The 17,600-nt window shown below is 41.3% G+C and overlaps 1 protein-coding gene across 1 annotated transcript in view; it reads right to left on the bottom strand.

The window, feature by feature from the left end:
- MAP1B (microtubule associated protein 1B) overlaps positions 1-17,141 on the bottom strand; it is a 79,231-nt gene extending 62,090 nt beyond the window's left edge. Inside the window, exons 1-2 of the mRNA XM_063127916.1 lie at positions 16,709-17,141; positions 6,192-6,293 (exon numbers count right to left, since the gene is read on the bottom strand). Of these exons, the coding sequence (XP_062983986.1) occupies positions 6,192-6,293; positions 16,709-16,886 (280 nt within the window). The 5' untranslated portion in view covers positions 16,887-17,141. The remainder of the gene's footprint in view (positions 1-6,191; positions 6,294-16,708) is intronic.
- Positions 17,142-17,600: the final 459 nt, after the last annotated feature.

Below are 17,600 nucleotides of genomic sequence, written 5' to 3'. Positions count from 1 at the left end.
GTACTGTATTGCCCTATGTGGCAATACAGAAATCCCCTCTATAGGTAAAAAAGAAGAAAGAAAGAAAGAAAGAAAGAAAGAAAGAAAGAAAGAAAGAAAGATGCAAGATGTATACAGTGCAACAAACAGAAGCAAGCCCTGGTTGTAAGACTAAGGGCAGTGTAAATAATCAAAGGTTTTCCTTATTGATTTAAATCTCCTTGATTTCAGTCAATCTACCCTGCAGCCGAATGCTTAGCTAAGATGCCACCCTTTGCATTGGAGAAGTGGCACTAAATGGTGAAGGCAGTGAACATGCAATTCCAATTTCTACTTATGCCAATGCAGTTCCCATGCTCAACTGGTTTATCACTTTATATAATATTAGAATTAGAGAATAAATATACAGAGCATTTTTAATTTTAAAATGGTATTTTTCTTAATGCAACTAATAACATTTCTTTGAAACTCAGTGCCAGAGAGTAATAGTAAGAACAGCAGTATAAAACAAAAACAAACAAAAAACCAGAAAGTTAATACTGGATTATTAATGGCTTTAACGTATAGTGTAGTACACACTTCAGTTAAATTATTTGGATTAAAACTAGTTTACTGCCAGTCAATGGAAGAAATTAGTTTAAATTCAAACACTTCAATATGCAGCTCAATACTATACATGTGAACCACCCAGAGAGCTTCGGCTATTGGGCGATATAAAAATGTAATAAATAAATAAATAAATGTTTATTTCAGACCACTATTGAGTATTTTAAGAGCAGAAGAGTGAGATATAAATATATGAAATAAAATATAGTCTACTCCCAGGTATATGTGCACATGTCTATGTTTATATCTATGGATCTCCCATACTAGTAAATATATGGACATTATTTTTGATTGAAATCATCATCACTTCTCCCCCAGCCCACCCATGTGTCCTACTGTTAGACACTTTAAGAATAGAATATTTGGCATGGGTTTGACCAAGTAAAGCTGCACTTGTTGTGCAAGACATTCTTCTTGGCCTTCAGCTGTAGATGAAGAATCATAATGGCTCCACCTCCTAAACAAGCCGCTCCTTACAACATTTGAAAATCTGATCTTTTTGTCATAGCAACCATTAAATTGATTTCTCATTTCTTTAACATAAATACCTGATGATAACATCAGTGCAGGTTTTGTCATTTAATTTCACTTCTTATATAGCAAGGGCACTATAACCTAGCCAAGTTCATCCCTTTACATAGGATGAGGCTTAGGTGGCTCCGCCTTAAAGAAATTTCCTTTCTACTGTATGACTAGGGTCACAAAAAAATCCTTTTTGTGGTATTGTAAAGAATATCGGAACAAAGGTTCATACAGGCTGCAATGTCAAGACACTAAGAAATGTGCAAGAATACAAGCAAAATCATGCTTCTAATTGTACAGCCAGACCCCCAAAAAGTTATTCACCACTATCACAGTACTAGCACTAATTGTGTTGCATTAGGCATAAACTAATGCTAGGGTTAGGGTTAGGGTTAGGGTTATTCAACGTGTATGCAGAACACATCATGCGAAGTGCTGGGCTTGATGAATCCAAGGCTGGAGTTAAAATCGCAGGAAGAAACATTAACAATCTCAGATATGCAGATGACACCACTTTGATGGCTGAAAGCGAGGAGGAGCTGAGGAGCCTTATGACAAAGGTGAAAGAAGAAAGTGCAAAAGCTGGGTTGCAGTTAAACCTCAAAAAAACCAAGATTATGGCAACCAGCTTGATTGATAACTGGCAAATAGAGGGAGAAAACGTGGAGGCAGTGACAGACTTTGTATTTCTGGGCGCAAAGATTACTGCAGACGCTGACTGCAGCCAGGAAATCAGAAGACGTTTACTTCTTGGGAGGAGAGCAATGACAAATCTTGATAATATAGTTAAGAGCAGAGACACCACACTGACAACAAAGGTCCGCATAGTTAAAGCAATGGTATTCCCTGTAGTAACCTATGGCTGCGAGAGCTGGACCATAAGGAAAGCTGAGCGAAGGAAGATAGATGCTTTGGAACTGTGGTGCTGGAGGAAAATTCTGAGAGTGCCTTGGACTGCAAGAAGATCAAACCAGTCCATACTCCAGGAAATAAAGCCATACTGCTCACTTGAGGGAATGGTATTAAAGGCAAAACTGATGTACTTTGGCCACATAATGAGAAGACAGGATACCCAGGAGAAGAGGCTGATACTAGGGAAAGTGGAAGGCAAAAGGAAGAGGGGCCGACCAAGGGCAAGATGGACGGATGATATTCTGGAGGTGACAGACTTGACCTTGGGGGAGCTAGGGGTGGCAACGGCCGACAGAAAGCTCTGGCGTGGGCTGGTCCATGAAATCACGAAGAGCCGGAAATGACTGAACGAATAAACAACAACAAATGCTAGAGCAATGTCATTAGCCCTTGCTAGGCAAAGGGGGGGGGGCAAGGATTTCCCACCAAATTTCAAGAGCAAACCACTAAATTTGTATTTGTGTTTTTAGACTGTTGGTTGTTTTATTATGCTTTTCATGGTTTTAATTTTTGTGAACCACCCAGAGAGCTTCGGCTATTGGGTGGTATAAAATTGTAATAAATAAATAAATAAATAAATAAATTTCCTCTTTGCCTAGCAAGTTGTGATGATATTGCACTAGTCTAGCACTCTGACAGCACTGTGAAGTTGGGTATTAACCTCACTTTATTAATTTCTTTGGAATTTTCACATTTAAGACAGCTTCCTTTCAATACTTTGAATATTGATTGTTTCTCAGTTTCTGTTCAAAGACTGGAATAGTAGAAACAAATTTAGAACTGACACCATACATGTAATGATGAAATTAAACTATAATCCTACTTGATGACAGATTAAGCATACAAATGTAGACACAAAAAAGGCTAAAAATATTTTCCCTAGAAAATATTTCCTAGAGTACTTTAAATCACACTATTCAGAAACATGATGCATATCATCTTTCTTTATTCATCTGAACAGAAGCAGATGTTTTGCATTATTTTAATTTATTATAATGCTATCTAACACATTGTCTAAGCAAGAGACATATCAGCTTTTAATTAAAGTCATAAATTTGCTGCAGTAATTCTTATAACTTCATGACGAATACAGTGATTCCAGTGCACACACTTGCAGCCTTAAGAGTATTCACAGAGCTCTGCATCTGAGGAATACTTGAGTCAATGGGAGTGAAGTCACTCTAAGTACTCAAGCTGCCACCAAATCTAAATAATGAGACAAGGCAGGGGGACCACCACTAAGTTATCCAGACCTAAGTACATACTTCAGCCTAAAACAGAGAAGATCAAAATGTCATTCATAATAGCTACTCCTATGCAGTCAACGTGCAACTTTTTATAACCCAATCTATATTGTCATCTGCTATGCAATTATTGTAACACAATAAATTGCACTACTAGGACTACAGTTACAACAAGACAGACTGTTTTTCTCAGAAACACTGTATTCTGTATTGATCCTAGTTCTCCTCTAGGCAGAAGTAGAAGGCTGAATCTACAAATGCAGCAGAATAAAGTGGCAGAATGGACTGTACCAGTTCAGACTACGGGTGGGGACTCACATTACTCCCTTACATTTTTTTTTAAAAAAAAAATGAATTCCCTGCAAGCAGAAAATCTGCACAGCAGGGAACAGGCTAGTAGAGAACCTTTGTCCCAGATATGCTATTTTATTTATGTGTAGTGAGGTTTTGTTTTCTAATTGAAGAGTATTCAACAATGACAATCCCTACCTGCATCCTCAAATAATGCAGTCCGTTCTGCTGCATGTGTATATCAAATAAACTATCTGAAACTAGGCCTAGAAAAGTTAGCTCAGCTTGAAACAGGAAGCTCACCAAGCCTGTGCACATCAGACTTTGAGCAAAGTTATCAAAGGACACATTGGGTGTGTGCAAGTACTAGTCAGAATTTTATTTAATTGGCCATATAAGCCCACATCCTCCCTCCTTACAGAAACCATGTTAACCCCATTTGTGAAGAAGACAAGAAAGTCATGCAAACACCGCACCCCTGCAACTTGCTGCAAAATCAGTCTAAGGCCTTTGCTAGACCTACCGTGAAATCCGGGCGTGAGGAGGGGTGATCTCACGTTGTAAATAATGAGATTCCACCCTCGTCTTGACGTCAGGCGAGGTGACTCTGGTAGAGAGCCTTCACGCCCGCCATTTTTTTCTTTTTCCAAGGAGCAGCAGCACAAGACGAACGGTACGGTTTTTTTTAAAGAAAAACTCCCCCGATCCCCCCTGGCCCCGCTCTCTCTCCGCACCCTGGCCCCAATGGGCACAGCGCTCCTGGGGAGTGCTGTGCCCAGTGCGCAGCTTCCCCCGGCTCCTCGCGAGTAATTGCCGAAGCCGGGAGAAACCGCGGAACAGCCCACACGCTCGCAGTCTCGGGCTCAACCCGAGACGCGGGAAATACTGGGCTACAAGTGGAGCCCATTACCTCGGGGCAAGGGACGGTTGACCCCTGCCTGAGCCCGGGATCCTCTGTGCATCATCTGAACGCACAGGGGCGATCCCGGGTATCAGCCCGGGCTAACCCGTCATCTAGCTAAGGCCTAAGACTTAAGTTTTTCTCCCTTTGTTTTCCCAGAAAAACTTAAATTATTAAAACCAGGGGCAGTATCCAATGATGTCATTCCACAAACCCAAGTAGCACTGCTGAAGCTTTCCGATGCGCAAGCAGTTGTCCATTACACCTGTGCAACCGGTTCTACTTGGAGTTGCACAATGAGTTGCACAACTGCTTACATAAGCAGAATGTGCAACCTCTTGCATAACAGGTTGCATGAGACTTTGCACAAGCATAATGTGCAAGTGTTTGCACAACTGCACTTCAGCAACCTAGTGCAACATCATTTGCACTAACGGAATGACACAGTTGGATACTGCCTCAGGTCCCAAAGATCTTCTTTAGGAATGCAATAAGCTTTTAACATGTAGCTCTCCAGGTGTCATTGAAATCCATTATCCCTCACCACTGACTATGCTAGCTAAGACTAGCTGGGGAATTGCAGTCCAGCAACATCTGGCCTGCCACATGTTTCCCGCTCCTGCTTTAAGCAATTTCAGGCTTCAATGCTATACATCAGAGGTTGGCCTCATTGTGTTCAATGGGCTTTATTCCCAGGCAATTGTATATAGTAGGGGTATTGAACCTCAAGCCCACAGCCAAATCTGCCCCACATGAAATTTCATTCTGGCCCTCCGGGTTTCCCAAATGGCCATGTCTACCGCTGCTCTAATTAATGATCATTTGGTGTTTTCTTGGCTTTTGCAGTTTTTCCCCATTCTACACCTCTCAAAAGTCTTAGTTACTGGTAGCAAAAGCTTCAAGCTAAAATATTCTGGCTTTCCCCCCCACCATATTTTGCCCCTTCCCCCTTTTGTTTTTAGCCCTGCCCACCTCTGAAATGCAGCCCGTAAAAGATTTTCTGAAACTGAATTTGGCCTTCAGGGGTGAAAGAGGTTCAACATTCCTGGGGTAAAGGACCGCAGCCTAAAGGAAGTGTTAATGCAGTCTGATCCCGCAGAAATGATATCTGTCTGTAAAGGTACCGCATGCTTATTCAAATTTACATGCTCAAGTATAACAAAGTTAGGCCAAACCACTTAGCCTAATTACCCTAGCTTTAACTGATATGTAGAGTTACAATGCTAACATTTTTAAAGTCTTAACTGTTATTTTATTGCAAAAAGGAGCATGTAGGAAAGACATAGAACAGTACAAATGAAATATTCCAAAACTGAATCCTATTTGCAGAGTACAATATGCAGTATGGTTATTTACTAGGCTTACAGTCCAGCTAAGCATATTTCCTGGGAATTAATTCCCACTGAGCTCAGCGAGACTTACTTCCTAGTACGTCTGTTTAGAATTACAGCCTTTGGCTGTGATCCTAGGTTTATAAACTTGACTTTATTTTCCATTGACTACTTTAGGCCTTTCTTTGAAACAAATATATTTACAATTCTGTTATTAACCACAAATGATTCTATATATAATATTCAGTCATACATGCAAATACATTGATAACATGTATTATCCCAAATGCTTACTCTGTACTAGGAAAAAAACAATTCAGTGTATTAAACTGAAACCAAGTTTCATCATGCACATAGGTGTTTATCTGTGCTATGTACAGGTAAAGACAGAAAGACAAACCTCACCTCGCACATCTGGAGAGAATCGAGCTGAATGGCGAGACACAAAAAGTTTAAGTTCTTGATCCAAGTTGCATTCAATTAGGTTTGTGTCCCATGATCGGATTCCTAAAAATTAAGACAAAATACATTAACTTGTAATTCTTGGATAAGAATAGAATGCAAGTTTCTGGATTTTCTTTAATAAAATCTAAGTAACGATTTACCTACCTATCCATCTAGCTAGGCTGTGGACTCTCTGCTCTTAAAAGGCAAAAAGTAGGTTTTTAAAAGTTTTTTCCACCTCTTATTCACATTTTCTCTGTCTTAATCCTTCAACATGCTGAGCATTCTTCAATACTTTGGAGTACAGTTATTAAAAGAATTTCAGCTCCAGCCCTTGCAAGCACAAACATTTTAGTAGCTCTGCTATTATGTGGCAGAATTACAGAATGCCAACTAATATGTATTCTCAAACCAATTTGTAACATTTTTTTAAACTATTGTTTCAATGTTATATACAAATAAATCTACCCAGGAAGTTCTTACACAAATTTTACTTTTTGAAGATAAAATAAAAGATGTCTGTTTTACTTATGCATGTGAATAATACCATGTAAAATAGGAAATAGGAAACTACCCTTTTTAAAATCACTGGACTATTGCAGGTACAATACAATAGACTAGTAGGTTATTCTCTACTCACAATCCCTAACTTGCATTAGAACAGTGGAGGCCGGTGGCTCCGATATCAGTGAGGCAGTGAATCTTGTCTGGACTTCAGTCAGAACCACTCAGAACTCTCATGGAGCTAACCAAGATGCTGAGCCCACTTTGAGGATATGGTTCTGTACTATGATTGAGTACAGCTTTTTTAGAGTTGTGACTGATTCTGACTGAAACCCAGAGCGGATTCATTACCCCACTGTCATATAAGTCACCAGCCTCCACTGAATTAGAATTTCCACTTCTTTGTATATAAAAATGTTGGTAAACTGGAAACCCAAACATTGTCCAGGCTTCAACCATAAGTGAAATGGTCACTAAAGTATATAAAGTGGTGTCTTCTCTTGAATAACAATATTTAATTTTCATTAATGACCACCATGGCACAAGATCCTAACCCTTAGAACACAGGCCCTAAGAAAAACCTTTATTATTTAACTCTTTCCCTAAAGGCACAATTGTACACCGAGTTCCATTAGTCCCTTTGTGGTCACACAGAAAGGCATGCACCATAAAGTTATAAATATTACTGTATGTATATATAAAAATATCCTGCTTTCCCTCTCCTGCAGAGCAATCGAAGTTGTCATCAAAATCCAATACTCAGAATCAAAATAACAACAATCCACATCATCATAACTATAACAGTGTAAGAAAAGGTGGGGGTGGGGAAGAATGAAGAAATCTGGGTAATAGACAATACTAAATAACTTAAATGACAACGGAGTTAAAAGCTTGCATAAAGAGAAGAGTCTTTAAGCACCAGAAGAACACCAGTAAAGACTAAGGCCTTAGCTAGACCTACCTTTTACCACGAATTGGAGGAGTGAAGATCTTGTGTTGTGATTAACGCGAGATCCCTCCTCCGTTTACATGTAGGGTGTGATGACCTCAGGAAGAGGTCATGCCCGCCATTTTTTAATTTTCTTTAAGCGACGGCAGCGCACAAACAGTCGTGCGTAAAGGTAAGTTTTTTAAAAAATTTAAATTCATTTCCCTGCACCACACCACACCACCCCGGGAGCGTGTGTCCCGTGTGTGGCTCCCAGCTCCGTGCGAGTAATCAAGCCGCAGAAATGGGTCACACGTTCCACAGTCTCGAGCTCAGCCTGGGACCACAGAAAAAGCAGGCCCAAAGGGGAGGGCTCTATCCCGGGGCAAGGGAGAGATGATCCCTCCCTGATCCCGGGATCCCCTGTGCGTAATGTGGACGCATAAGGACAATCCCAGGGTTCGCCCCGGGATATAGCCTGATCTAGCTAAGGCCCAAGATTACATTCTACATACAGTATGGGGCACAGAAAACACCTTATCATGTGTTCCTACCTACCATATCTCAAAGACCTTGGCATACATGCAAGAGGTTCCTAAAGGAAAGGGCAAATTGTCATAAATAGCAATGTTATAGCAAGTACATCAGTATGCCAAATTACCCTTTCATTCTGAGATTTCATTTGTTCTGACGTATTTCATTATAAGGGATGAGCTTGTGTTTGATCAAGGGTCTTTAGCTGACTAGCCCTAAATTGATATAAAATGCCCAGGGGAGGTCTGAAACTCAGGTCTCCAGCAGACAGCCTTTGGTGACTTATCTCCAGCACCACTAGTGTTCTGTGCCTTGAATCAGTCAGCAAAAGCAGACCCCATAAAACAGCCTTCCCCAACCTAATTACCTCCAAATATTTTGGATGACAACTCCTGGAGTTTCTGACTGTTGACCAGGCTGGCAGGGGTTGATGTTAGTTCAAGCCCAAAACCAGGTTGGGAGAAAGCTTCCAGAGAACAAGGGTGCCCTCTGGCTGGCCTAAATGCTCTCAGTTGAACTCACAGACTGAATGTGGTCAACTGACCTTGCAGTTTGATGGACAGGCACGAAGTCTGTAAAACCCTCCCTTGTAGTCTAAGCAATCTAAGCTCACAGTCCAAACAATTCATCCCACTGGGTAGGAAAAACTCTCTCTTGGCTGTCTCACTTCATCTATCCAATCTAGTATTTGATTTTTAGCCTGTCTGTGACTATATCTCCTGCTCTGGCTCTTGGTTCCTATTTGTTTGATCCAGTACCTGAGCCCCAATCCTCCAGCCATACCGTCTGCCTATAATCATAGAATCATAGAATAGTAGAGTTGGAAGGGTCTATAAGGCCATCAAGTCCAACCCCCTAGTCAGTGCAGGAATCTTCTGGAGTAGCCTGTCACCAGCCAGGCCCCGGGTCTGTCAACTTTTAATAAGGTAATAAATCAATAGATGCTAGTCCAATTTTGTGACTAGGACCCATATGTGAACTCTTCTTCTAGTGAAGAAATTACACTGTTTGCCCTCCATTGCCCTTCAGGGTCTCCAGAACATACCAATATTGGGTGGATTTCTTGACTATTAAGTCACATGGAAAGCCTGTGGGGTTCAAACCCACCACCAACCCCTACCATGGGTAGAGTTAAATATGGGAGTGCAACCAAGTAGGTAATATTCTTGCCACTGCCTTTTTTAATAAAATAAAATAAAATCCTGTATATGAATAGGTTACATTTCTTTTTAACAGATATTAATGTGCTACACTGGAACCTCTTAAAACAAAATATACTATTTTTAAATGAAGTTTACTGTTTGTTTAGGAAAGGTTTCCCTGTGATACAGAACTCTACAAGACACAAATACTAAATGTTAAATGCACATAATCATAATGGACAGTTTCAGGTTTGTATTTTTGAAACAAACAAAAAAGCCTACATGGCATGAAAAAATGCAGATGTTTTAAAAACAAGTCCAAACTAGTTGCAATATCATATTTCAAAAGGTCACCTGCCTTGTTTCAGATGGCAGAAATTTAAACAAAACCGAAACAAAAAAGTATATAAGGTTAAAGAAATTTTAACAATGCAATTCTGTACAGATCTACACAGAAGCAAGTCCCATAGAGTTCAATGGGGCTTACTTTGGTAAGTGACCAATGATTGCAACCTAAATGACCAAACTGTTCGCCTGATGAGAAAGCAGAGCCTAGAAGACAATGCAAACATGTATATAAAACTCTGTAGTTTGAAAGTAGGAAGTGGCTAACTAAAGGGGGAGAAGCACCTCTCAACTACAGAAGCACATTAATACCAGCAGGAGTTCCTTTTTAGTTAGATCATTACTTCTTTCCCACCATCCTTAGCAAAATATATGCCACACCTTAGGGTTGAGATGTTATTATAAGAGCCATGTTGTGGCTAAGAAGTTACCTCAAGAGGCCTAGAAAACCATGCAGAGCTGTTAAAAGTTCTGTAGGAACAATTTTAAATTCAAACAATTATTGGTTTGATTGCAGTTTGCAATAGCAACAAAATCTTATTAGAAAAAAATGTCAACTTGTTTCCCTCTTAACAATGTGAATCATGGTGCAATTGTTATTTTACTTTGCACTAAAAGTCAATGCCTCCAATGATGCTTTTGCACCACCAATGTCATTCTCTCTAGCTTGCTCCTTCTATAGCACATGAACTTGGATCTGCTTATCTAAAACTATTTTTCATATGGTCCCTTGTTACATAGTTTTAATCCAATCAAGTTTGTCAGACAGATGATATATGCCAGATACTAGAAGAATGCATTTTATCAAATATGTTTCAGAACTCTTCACTAAAGTTAAACATCATGGTTAAACAAAGCTTGGGACATACTGATAATGGCAAAATGAACTACTTATATATAGCTTTTGATTGAAAGGAGAAATTAGTAGAAACTGCTGACAGATCCTGCCGATTTATTATAAGCAAAATAATAATGTGTATGTCAGCCATTTGCAATTTATTTTTGAATTAGTTGTGACTTAAAGTAATAATTTGTTTGAAATAAACCAATTATAGAAAAAGTTAAGTATGCAGCAATGTACTAACCAGTCATGGGGATAAAACTTTTTCCATAGCAAAATGGTTAAATTTTGTCAGGAAAAAGAATCCATTTTTAAAATGCATTATTTCATAAAATTAACAGCATAATGAATTGATACAATATCAAGCTGAATTAGCCTAAAGTTGTAACTAAATTGTTGAGGTTCCCTTAGGAAGCATTTGCTCAAACATTTCCCCAAATTATCCCAGCAATTTGGGCATGCTAAAATTAGCATGTTAACAAACTTCAGTGTTACAAGTATTCCAATAAAAATAAAAATATTTCCTGAGCAAAGATTTGAATTTATAGGGGGGGGAGTGCTTTATTTAACCTTTTTTCCTAATTCTATATTTCACTCAAATACATTTGGCTATTGAAAAAAATGAGGTACTTATTATAACAGGACATTTACATGACATGCTTTTTTTGTTCACTAAATCTAAACCTATAAAATATAAACATGCTGAATCATATCCCAGTCTATTTTGGGCTTTGTGGGATGGAGATCTGGAAATTTTCAAATTCCAACTTTTCCAGAAAACTCATATTGTTGTATTAAATTAGTTAGAAAGGACTTTCATCCCTGCTCTTCATGGAAGCCTCTGAGATTCAGTAATGGCCAAATGTGTCAAGAGTCCCCCGCCCCACCCCAAAAAAGAAAGAAATTATTTGCCCTTCATTTTTTAATCATTTGCCTTATGACATCATTACTGATTCTCAGCCAAATGCTTAAACTGTCTCCACTGAAAAATACTGTGTTTCAGTTGACACAAGGCAATATTCTGCCTGAGATTAGGAGCATAGGAAGCTGTCTTATATTAAATCAGATTTATGTCTACTCAGTCCTGCAGCAGTTCTCCTGGGGGGGGGGGGATCTACACTACTGCTTTTAAAGCGCTTTAAAACACTTTGAAAACGTTTCGAAACCTGTATATGCAGTGTGTCCTGGGCCCCAACAGTTGTCAAAACTGTTATAAAGCGCTTTAAAGCGCTTTAAAGCAGTAGTGTAGATCCCCCCCTGCAGAGGTCTTTCTCATCACCTGGTCCCAAAATCTTTTTTCTTTCTTTCTTTTTTTGGCTGGCATTTCCAGGGACTGAAACTGAGACCTTCTGCATGCAAAGCTTGTGGTCTGCCACTGACCAACAGTTCTTCCTCTAAAAAAAAAATTCCTAAAAGGTGTGGCCCCACTTCTTCTGGTTACATGGGCTTGAAGCAGGACATCTTGTACCAAAAGTGATGATCACACGTCTAGACCAGGGACAGGCAAGCTGGCTACAGCTCCCATAACCCCTGACAATTGGCTATGCTGGCTGGGGCTTATGAGGTTTATAGTCTTAAATATCTGGATGGTACTAGGTTTCCTTGCCCTAAATTAGGGGTACGCAATTAGTGGCCTTCCAGATGTTGTCGCCTACAACTTCCATGATGCCTAACCATTAGCTATGCAGACTACGGTGGATCTATCTATCTAAAATTATTTCTAGGCCACCATTAAGGGTGGAGTTGTAGGCCAAAACATCTGGAGGGCCACATGTTGCCTTCCTCTTCCTTGGACCAATAAACCTGAGCTTGCCAATTTATATATGGTGACTAATTTCACACATCCAAGTCACCACTTAATGCTACAGTCAATAAGTGATGAACACACATGTGTGAATCAATCCATTATACCAGGGGTGAGGAACCCATGGCGAGCATGACCAATGATCAGGGATGATGGAGTTGGGTCCAACCCACCCCTGCTTTAGACAAATACTTGGGGGTTAGAATAAGGCTGCAATCCTATACAATTATCCACATGCCCCATCAAAATCAATAAAAGCTCAGATGAAATCTTTTACATGGTTACTCCCAAGTATATAGTTATCAAGGGCAAAAGCTGTATACCAGCCTTTCCAAGCCTGTCCCTCTCCGCATGTGTTGGACTACAACTCCTATAATCCCCTAGGCAGCTGACTGGGGAGTATGGGAGTTGTAGCCCAACACATTTGGAGGGTAGGAAAGGGTGTTCTATACAGTCAAAGATTCAAAATGAATGAACAGGACTGAATTACTTCTTAAGTGTGTAATCCTATGCATATGTAGACAGCAAAAATGTCCTACAACTCCCAGCATTCCCCAGTCCTAAATGTCTGGCTGGGGCATGCTGGGAGTTGTAGGACTTTTTCGTTTTTAAATATGCATAGAATTGCACTGTAACAGTTATTTCCTATACAGCATAAAGCAAAGTGTCAAAGAGATACTATCATTACCTAGCACAGCTGCTTATATTAACATACTGGTTTGGTGTCCGTTTGTCTAGCACATTTTTACTATCTTTCATAGGATATATTAAGAGTTAGTTAAATGCAGCAGAGTGATAATGTTCATATTTTATGCATATATTTTATAAAAAATAACAAGGGGAATTTAGATGCATGAATGTGTCTATGCATGTACACACATGCTCTTTCAGGGCCACATTTGTATTGATCATGAACAACCCACTTGGAGAAGGACTGTTGGGTTTAAAGGCATTTGGTAGTCAAATTCAGCAATTTACTGGATGCCTTCCTTTTCTTTTAATTCATCCATATTTCATTCTTTGCTGTATAGCATACAGTTCTCTTGAGGCAAATGGGGACTTTCAGTGTGGATAGAAGCCAGACACATGACTTTAAAATAAAGCATGGTAACAATTCAATGTCAGTTCCACAATAAAACCCTATAATTCAGCAGTTCTGAGAGAAAAACAACCCAAAATTAATTAATAGTGGGGGGAGGTCTTTAAATTTGTTTCTATTAACGTGAGTGATGAATGAAAGTCCAATTGAGATAGGGCTGTTTGTTTCCTTCCATAAGAAGTGAAGCAGATCTGAAAATAGGCCCTCCATTTGCAACCTGGGCACACCCACAAATCTTGAGTTTTGTACAGATCCAAGAGTCTTAAGTGATCAAAAAGGATGACAGGACCATTAAAATAAACAGCTTAGTGGAAATTCTCAAATCATGCTAGATAAGGCTGTAAACTCTAGGCCCCTCTTGACAATATTTAAAATAAAACAAAAACCACCTGCCTCCAGATCATTCAAGATAAGTCATCAGTACATGATGTCTTCTCAAATTTCTCTGCAGTGATTCATATTATTCCAGCATCTTTAAGGGTGGCACCCAAGAGACAACATTGACAGCACAAGTAAGATACCTGAAATCTTGAAGGCCTTGTTGCAAACACATAGCTCATGTGCTAGCTCATTAAGATTTTCCAAAGGAAAGTGTTTTAATCAAGCTATGCCTGCTCCACAGGAAAAAAAAAATCAGACTTTCCCCAGTCAAGGTTCAGAATCAAATAAATGATGTTGCAGTCATAAATTTCTAAAGTTATTATCACTCCCAGTTTCTAATCCAATATTTAAGATGGAAGCTACAACCAAAGTGTGCAGCAAGAAAAAATATACCAGTGTTAGAACTTCAATCTTGAATGTTATTTCTTCTTTGGGGTGGGGGTGGGGGTGATCGACATCAGATGCCTTGAGGGCATAATGCACTTCCATTTACTATATTAAATTATTAATAACTTTAAGTAAAATGCAGTTCCTGCTGGCTTGCCTTAAAACTTTAGATAAATCTAGAAACAAAATAACGAGAGGAGTATAAAACAAAGATCAAAGCCGGCTGGTTTCTGTCACTTTACAATGGGTTACTTACAAAACAGGTCACTTACAAAAATAGCTACCAATACAGGTGGTCCTGTCTTCACAAAAATATAGATTCACGAAGAAATGCCCAAGTAGTTTAGAATTAGAACCACTTGTAGGGAGTGAAGCAACAATACAAAGAGCCAAATGAAGTCCTCCATCTGCTGAACCACACCTATATAGCAAGAATGTATCCAAGGCATTGCCTGAAGGGTTGCCTGACAATGGCAGATGCTTGAAATCCCTTATCCTTCTCTCCCAAATGAAGCCACAACCAGTTAATTTGCTCAAAAACTTGATTTTAACAAGTATTTGTATACAACCTATTGATATTTAAAGCTTTACTTTTCAAAATATGTAGCATATATCCTACTTGAACCATTGCACAATTGCATTCCTCAGATTCATACAATGGACACAGTATTATATTTAAGAGCATTACTACAAGCTATCCACTTGCTTCTACCTATGTTCCAATTTATTGTGGCTTTTATCAAAAAAAAGCTAAATTTAAGTTCACAACTGCATTTAGCTGTAGCTGGACAATGGCAAGATTTAAAAGATAAAGTACTCATGTGTTACAACCACCATTTCTGTTCTTCATTGTTACTGCTGCTTCTCTTGAAAAATCTCTCCAAAGTCTGTTTTGTTGAAATGCCCCTGAAAACAAACCCAAACCACTGCTGGCTGAAAGTTAGAAACAAAGGAAGCTGCTGCATCTTTTATCAGGAGCTGCACATTTTGCAACACAAGAGCTCTACAGATTATTATTTTTTTACTAATTTTTTTCCAGGAGCAAAGGCAGGCTATTCACAAATGGATATTTAATGAAATTTTCTTTTCTTTTTTTTCTCCTTGACTGTGTGAACGCCCTTTGTCCGCTATGGGCTGCCATAGGGACCCGCACTGCGGACTGCACCACGCCCACAAGCCGGTATCTCTGGGCAGACTCCCTAACAGCAGCAGCACCAAGAGGTGAAAAAGAGAAAGCGAAGGAAGGCACTGTTGCTGGCTCTGCAAAAGACCTGAACGACCTCTGCTCTGAGCTGGTTGGGGGGTCTGGGGTCTGTGTGTGTGTGTGTGTGTGTACAATGACAATAGGGAGGGGGAAGGAGGAATGACTCACAAAAGGAAGGAGCAGGGCAAACTCAAGATCAACTGCATAAGAAGATGGTGTGTTGTATTTTCCCACCTTCCTGGTGCCTCTCGAGTGCAGCAAAATGCCAAAGCCAAATGCAGATCTTTGTGTGAGCAAGCCTGTCTCCTCCCTCCTCCGTTGTTGCTGCGGTAGCTCAAAAGTCATGTACATCTCCAGACACTGCATCTAACATACTTGAGAGATTCACACTGCCTCGAAACACCCTCCCACCCACGAACAAATACCAGTAGGTCCCTGCAATTTCCCCCTCTCTTGCATTAATCTTGGTAATCGGTGATGTAAATTAAGAGTGCGCCATTGAACAAGCTTCCCCCAACCAAAGTGAGGATGAGTGGGGGATCAACTTTTCTCTGTATCTCAAGGTGGCGGTTTGTGGTGATGGTTTTGAAGTCAGCTATGGTTAAAAACAAAGCCATTAATTATAAGGGTGCCATATCTTCCATCTCCTCATAAGAGCTGCAGCCTACCCATGAAGAAAACACAGCCTTCAGTGAATCCAGCTGCAGCTTCTCTTTTATTCCATGCATAATGCAACTCCAAGAAGAAGTGAGAATCTTTCAAAAAGGGTTGCAGAAGAGGCTGGAGGGCGGTGGGGTGGGGTGGGGTGGAGGGAGGGCAGCTGGGCTGAAAAGATCTTGCTGCCAACTCGAAGCACTGCAGTTCTAGACAGAGGATCCTCGCCCCCTCCCAACACACGCATACATACGGGCGGGGGGAGAGGGAGTGGTTGCATCAGATTTTCCCTTTTTCGGACCTTCTCTGTGTGGCTGGACTATGAAGTCTGCCTAGCCGTTCCACACCAATTCCAGGCTAAGGAGACAATGAGCAGAAGACCTGATGGGGACGAGGGAGGCTGTGCCAAGGTTATGCAGAGTCACTCTGTCTTGGGTTGCGGAGAAACCGCCTCTCGCCCCCGCAGGAGATGGTGGGAGCAGCAAGGACTTTTGTGCAACCTGTAGGTCGCCTCCAGTACCTTCGTCCCCACCCCCGTCCCCACAGCCAACGCTGGAAAAGGGAGCGAAGGAGACGAAGTAACTCTTCTCAGGGATACTGAAGGAGAGGGGGAGGTGCGGGGGGGGGAGAGGAATGCGAACAGCAGCCGCCTTACCTCGCTCTATATTGGCGATAGCTCTCCTCAGATGCTCCTCAGTGACCAGCTCGCCTATAACGACCAGGAGATAAAATTTGCTGTCGAGAAAGCGGTGCGACAGGCTAGGCGAGGGGGGTACCGCGTTGGGGAGGCTACAAGACGGCTCCGACTCCGGTTCCAGCACTACCGTCGCCATCCTAGCAAGCCCCTCTGCGCCTCCGCCTCCTCCTCGGCGCCTTCCTTGCTCTTCTCCCCACAGGCGACGACAGCGAAAAAGGAGGGAGGGGAAGAAAACGGTTAGTTCCAAAGGCGCCTCCCTCGGCAGGGGAAAAAAAAAACAAATCCCTGCGAGCTGTGAGGCACCGCCGCGCTCCAGGCTGCTGGGCGAGTGAGGGAGGGTGGGGAGGCGGCGGCGCTTTTATACCGAGACAGTGCGGGGCTGGGATCTGGAGAGGAGGAGGAGGTGGCGGGGCGGCGGAGGAGGAGGAGGAGGAGGAGGAGGGGACCCGCCACAGCCACGCGCGCTGCCGCTGCTTTGCCAGCATCCACCACAGGCAGCTGATGTCATCTGCAGCAAATCATTCCCATCGCTGCCTCCGGAAGCAGAAAGGACGAGGTGGGCTAACAATGCCCAGAAAGGCACATCGAGGGGCAAAGGGAGACCCGCTAGGGGACCAGGCCCCCAGGCCCTGGGGCCAAACGGGAGCCACCTCTGCTAATAAAAGCGCAGACGGCTCAACTTGATGCATGTTTGCTCAGAAGTTCGAATAGATCCAAAGGGGCTTGGTCCCGGGCAAGGACGAATGTGTAGGATTGTAGCCACAGACATTTACATAATCACAGCAAAGGGAAGGGAAGTTCAGGCAAGTATTGGCCCTTTTTCCTTAGCAGACACTGAAGAGAAAGGCTG

This window comes from Elgaria multicarinata, chromosome 6 (assembly GCF_023053635.1).
Source record: "Elgaria multicarinata webbii isolate HBS135686 ecotype San Diego chromosome 6, rElgMul1.1.pri, whole genome shotgun sequence".
Classification (NCBI taxonomy): Eukaryota; Metazoa; Chordata; class Lepidosauria; order Squamata; family Anguidae; genus Elgaria; species Elgaria multicarinata.
This window is presented reverse-complemented; position numbering and strand designations above follow the sequence as displayed.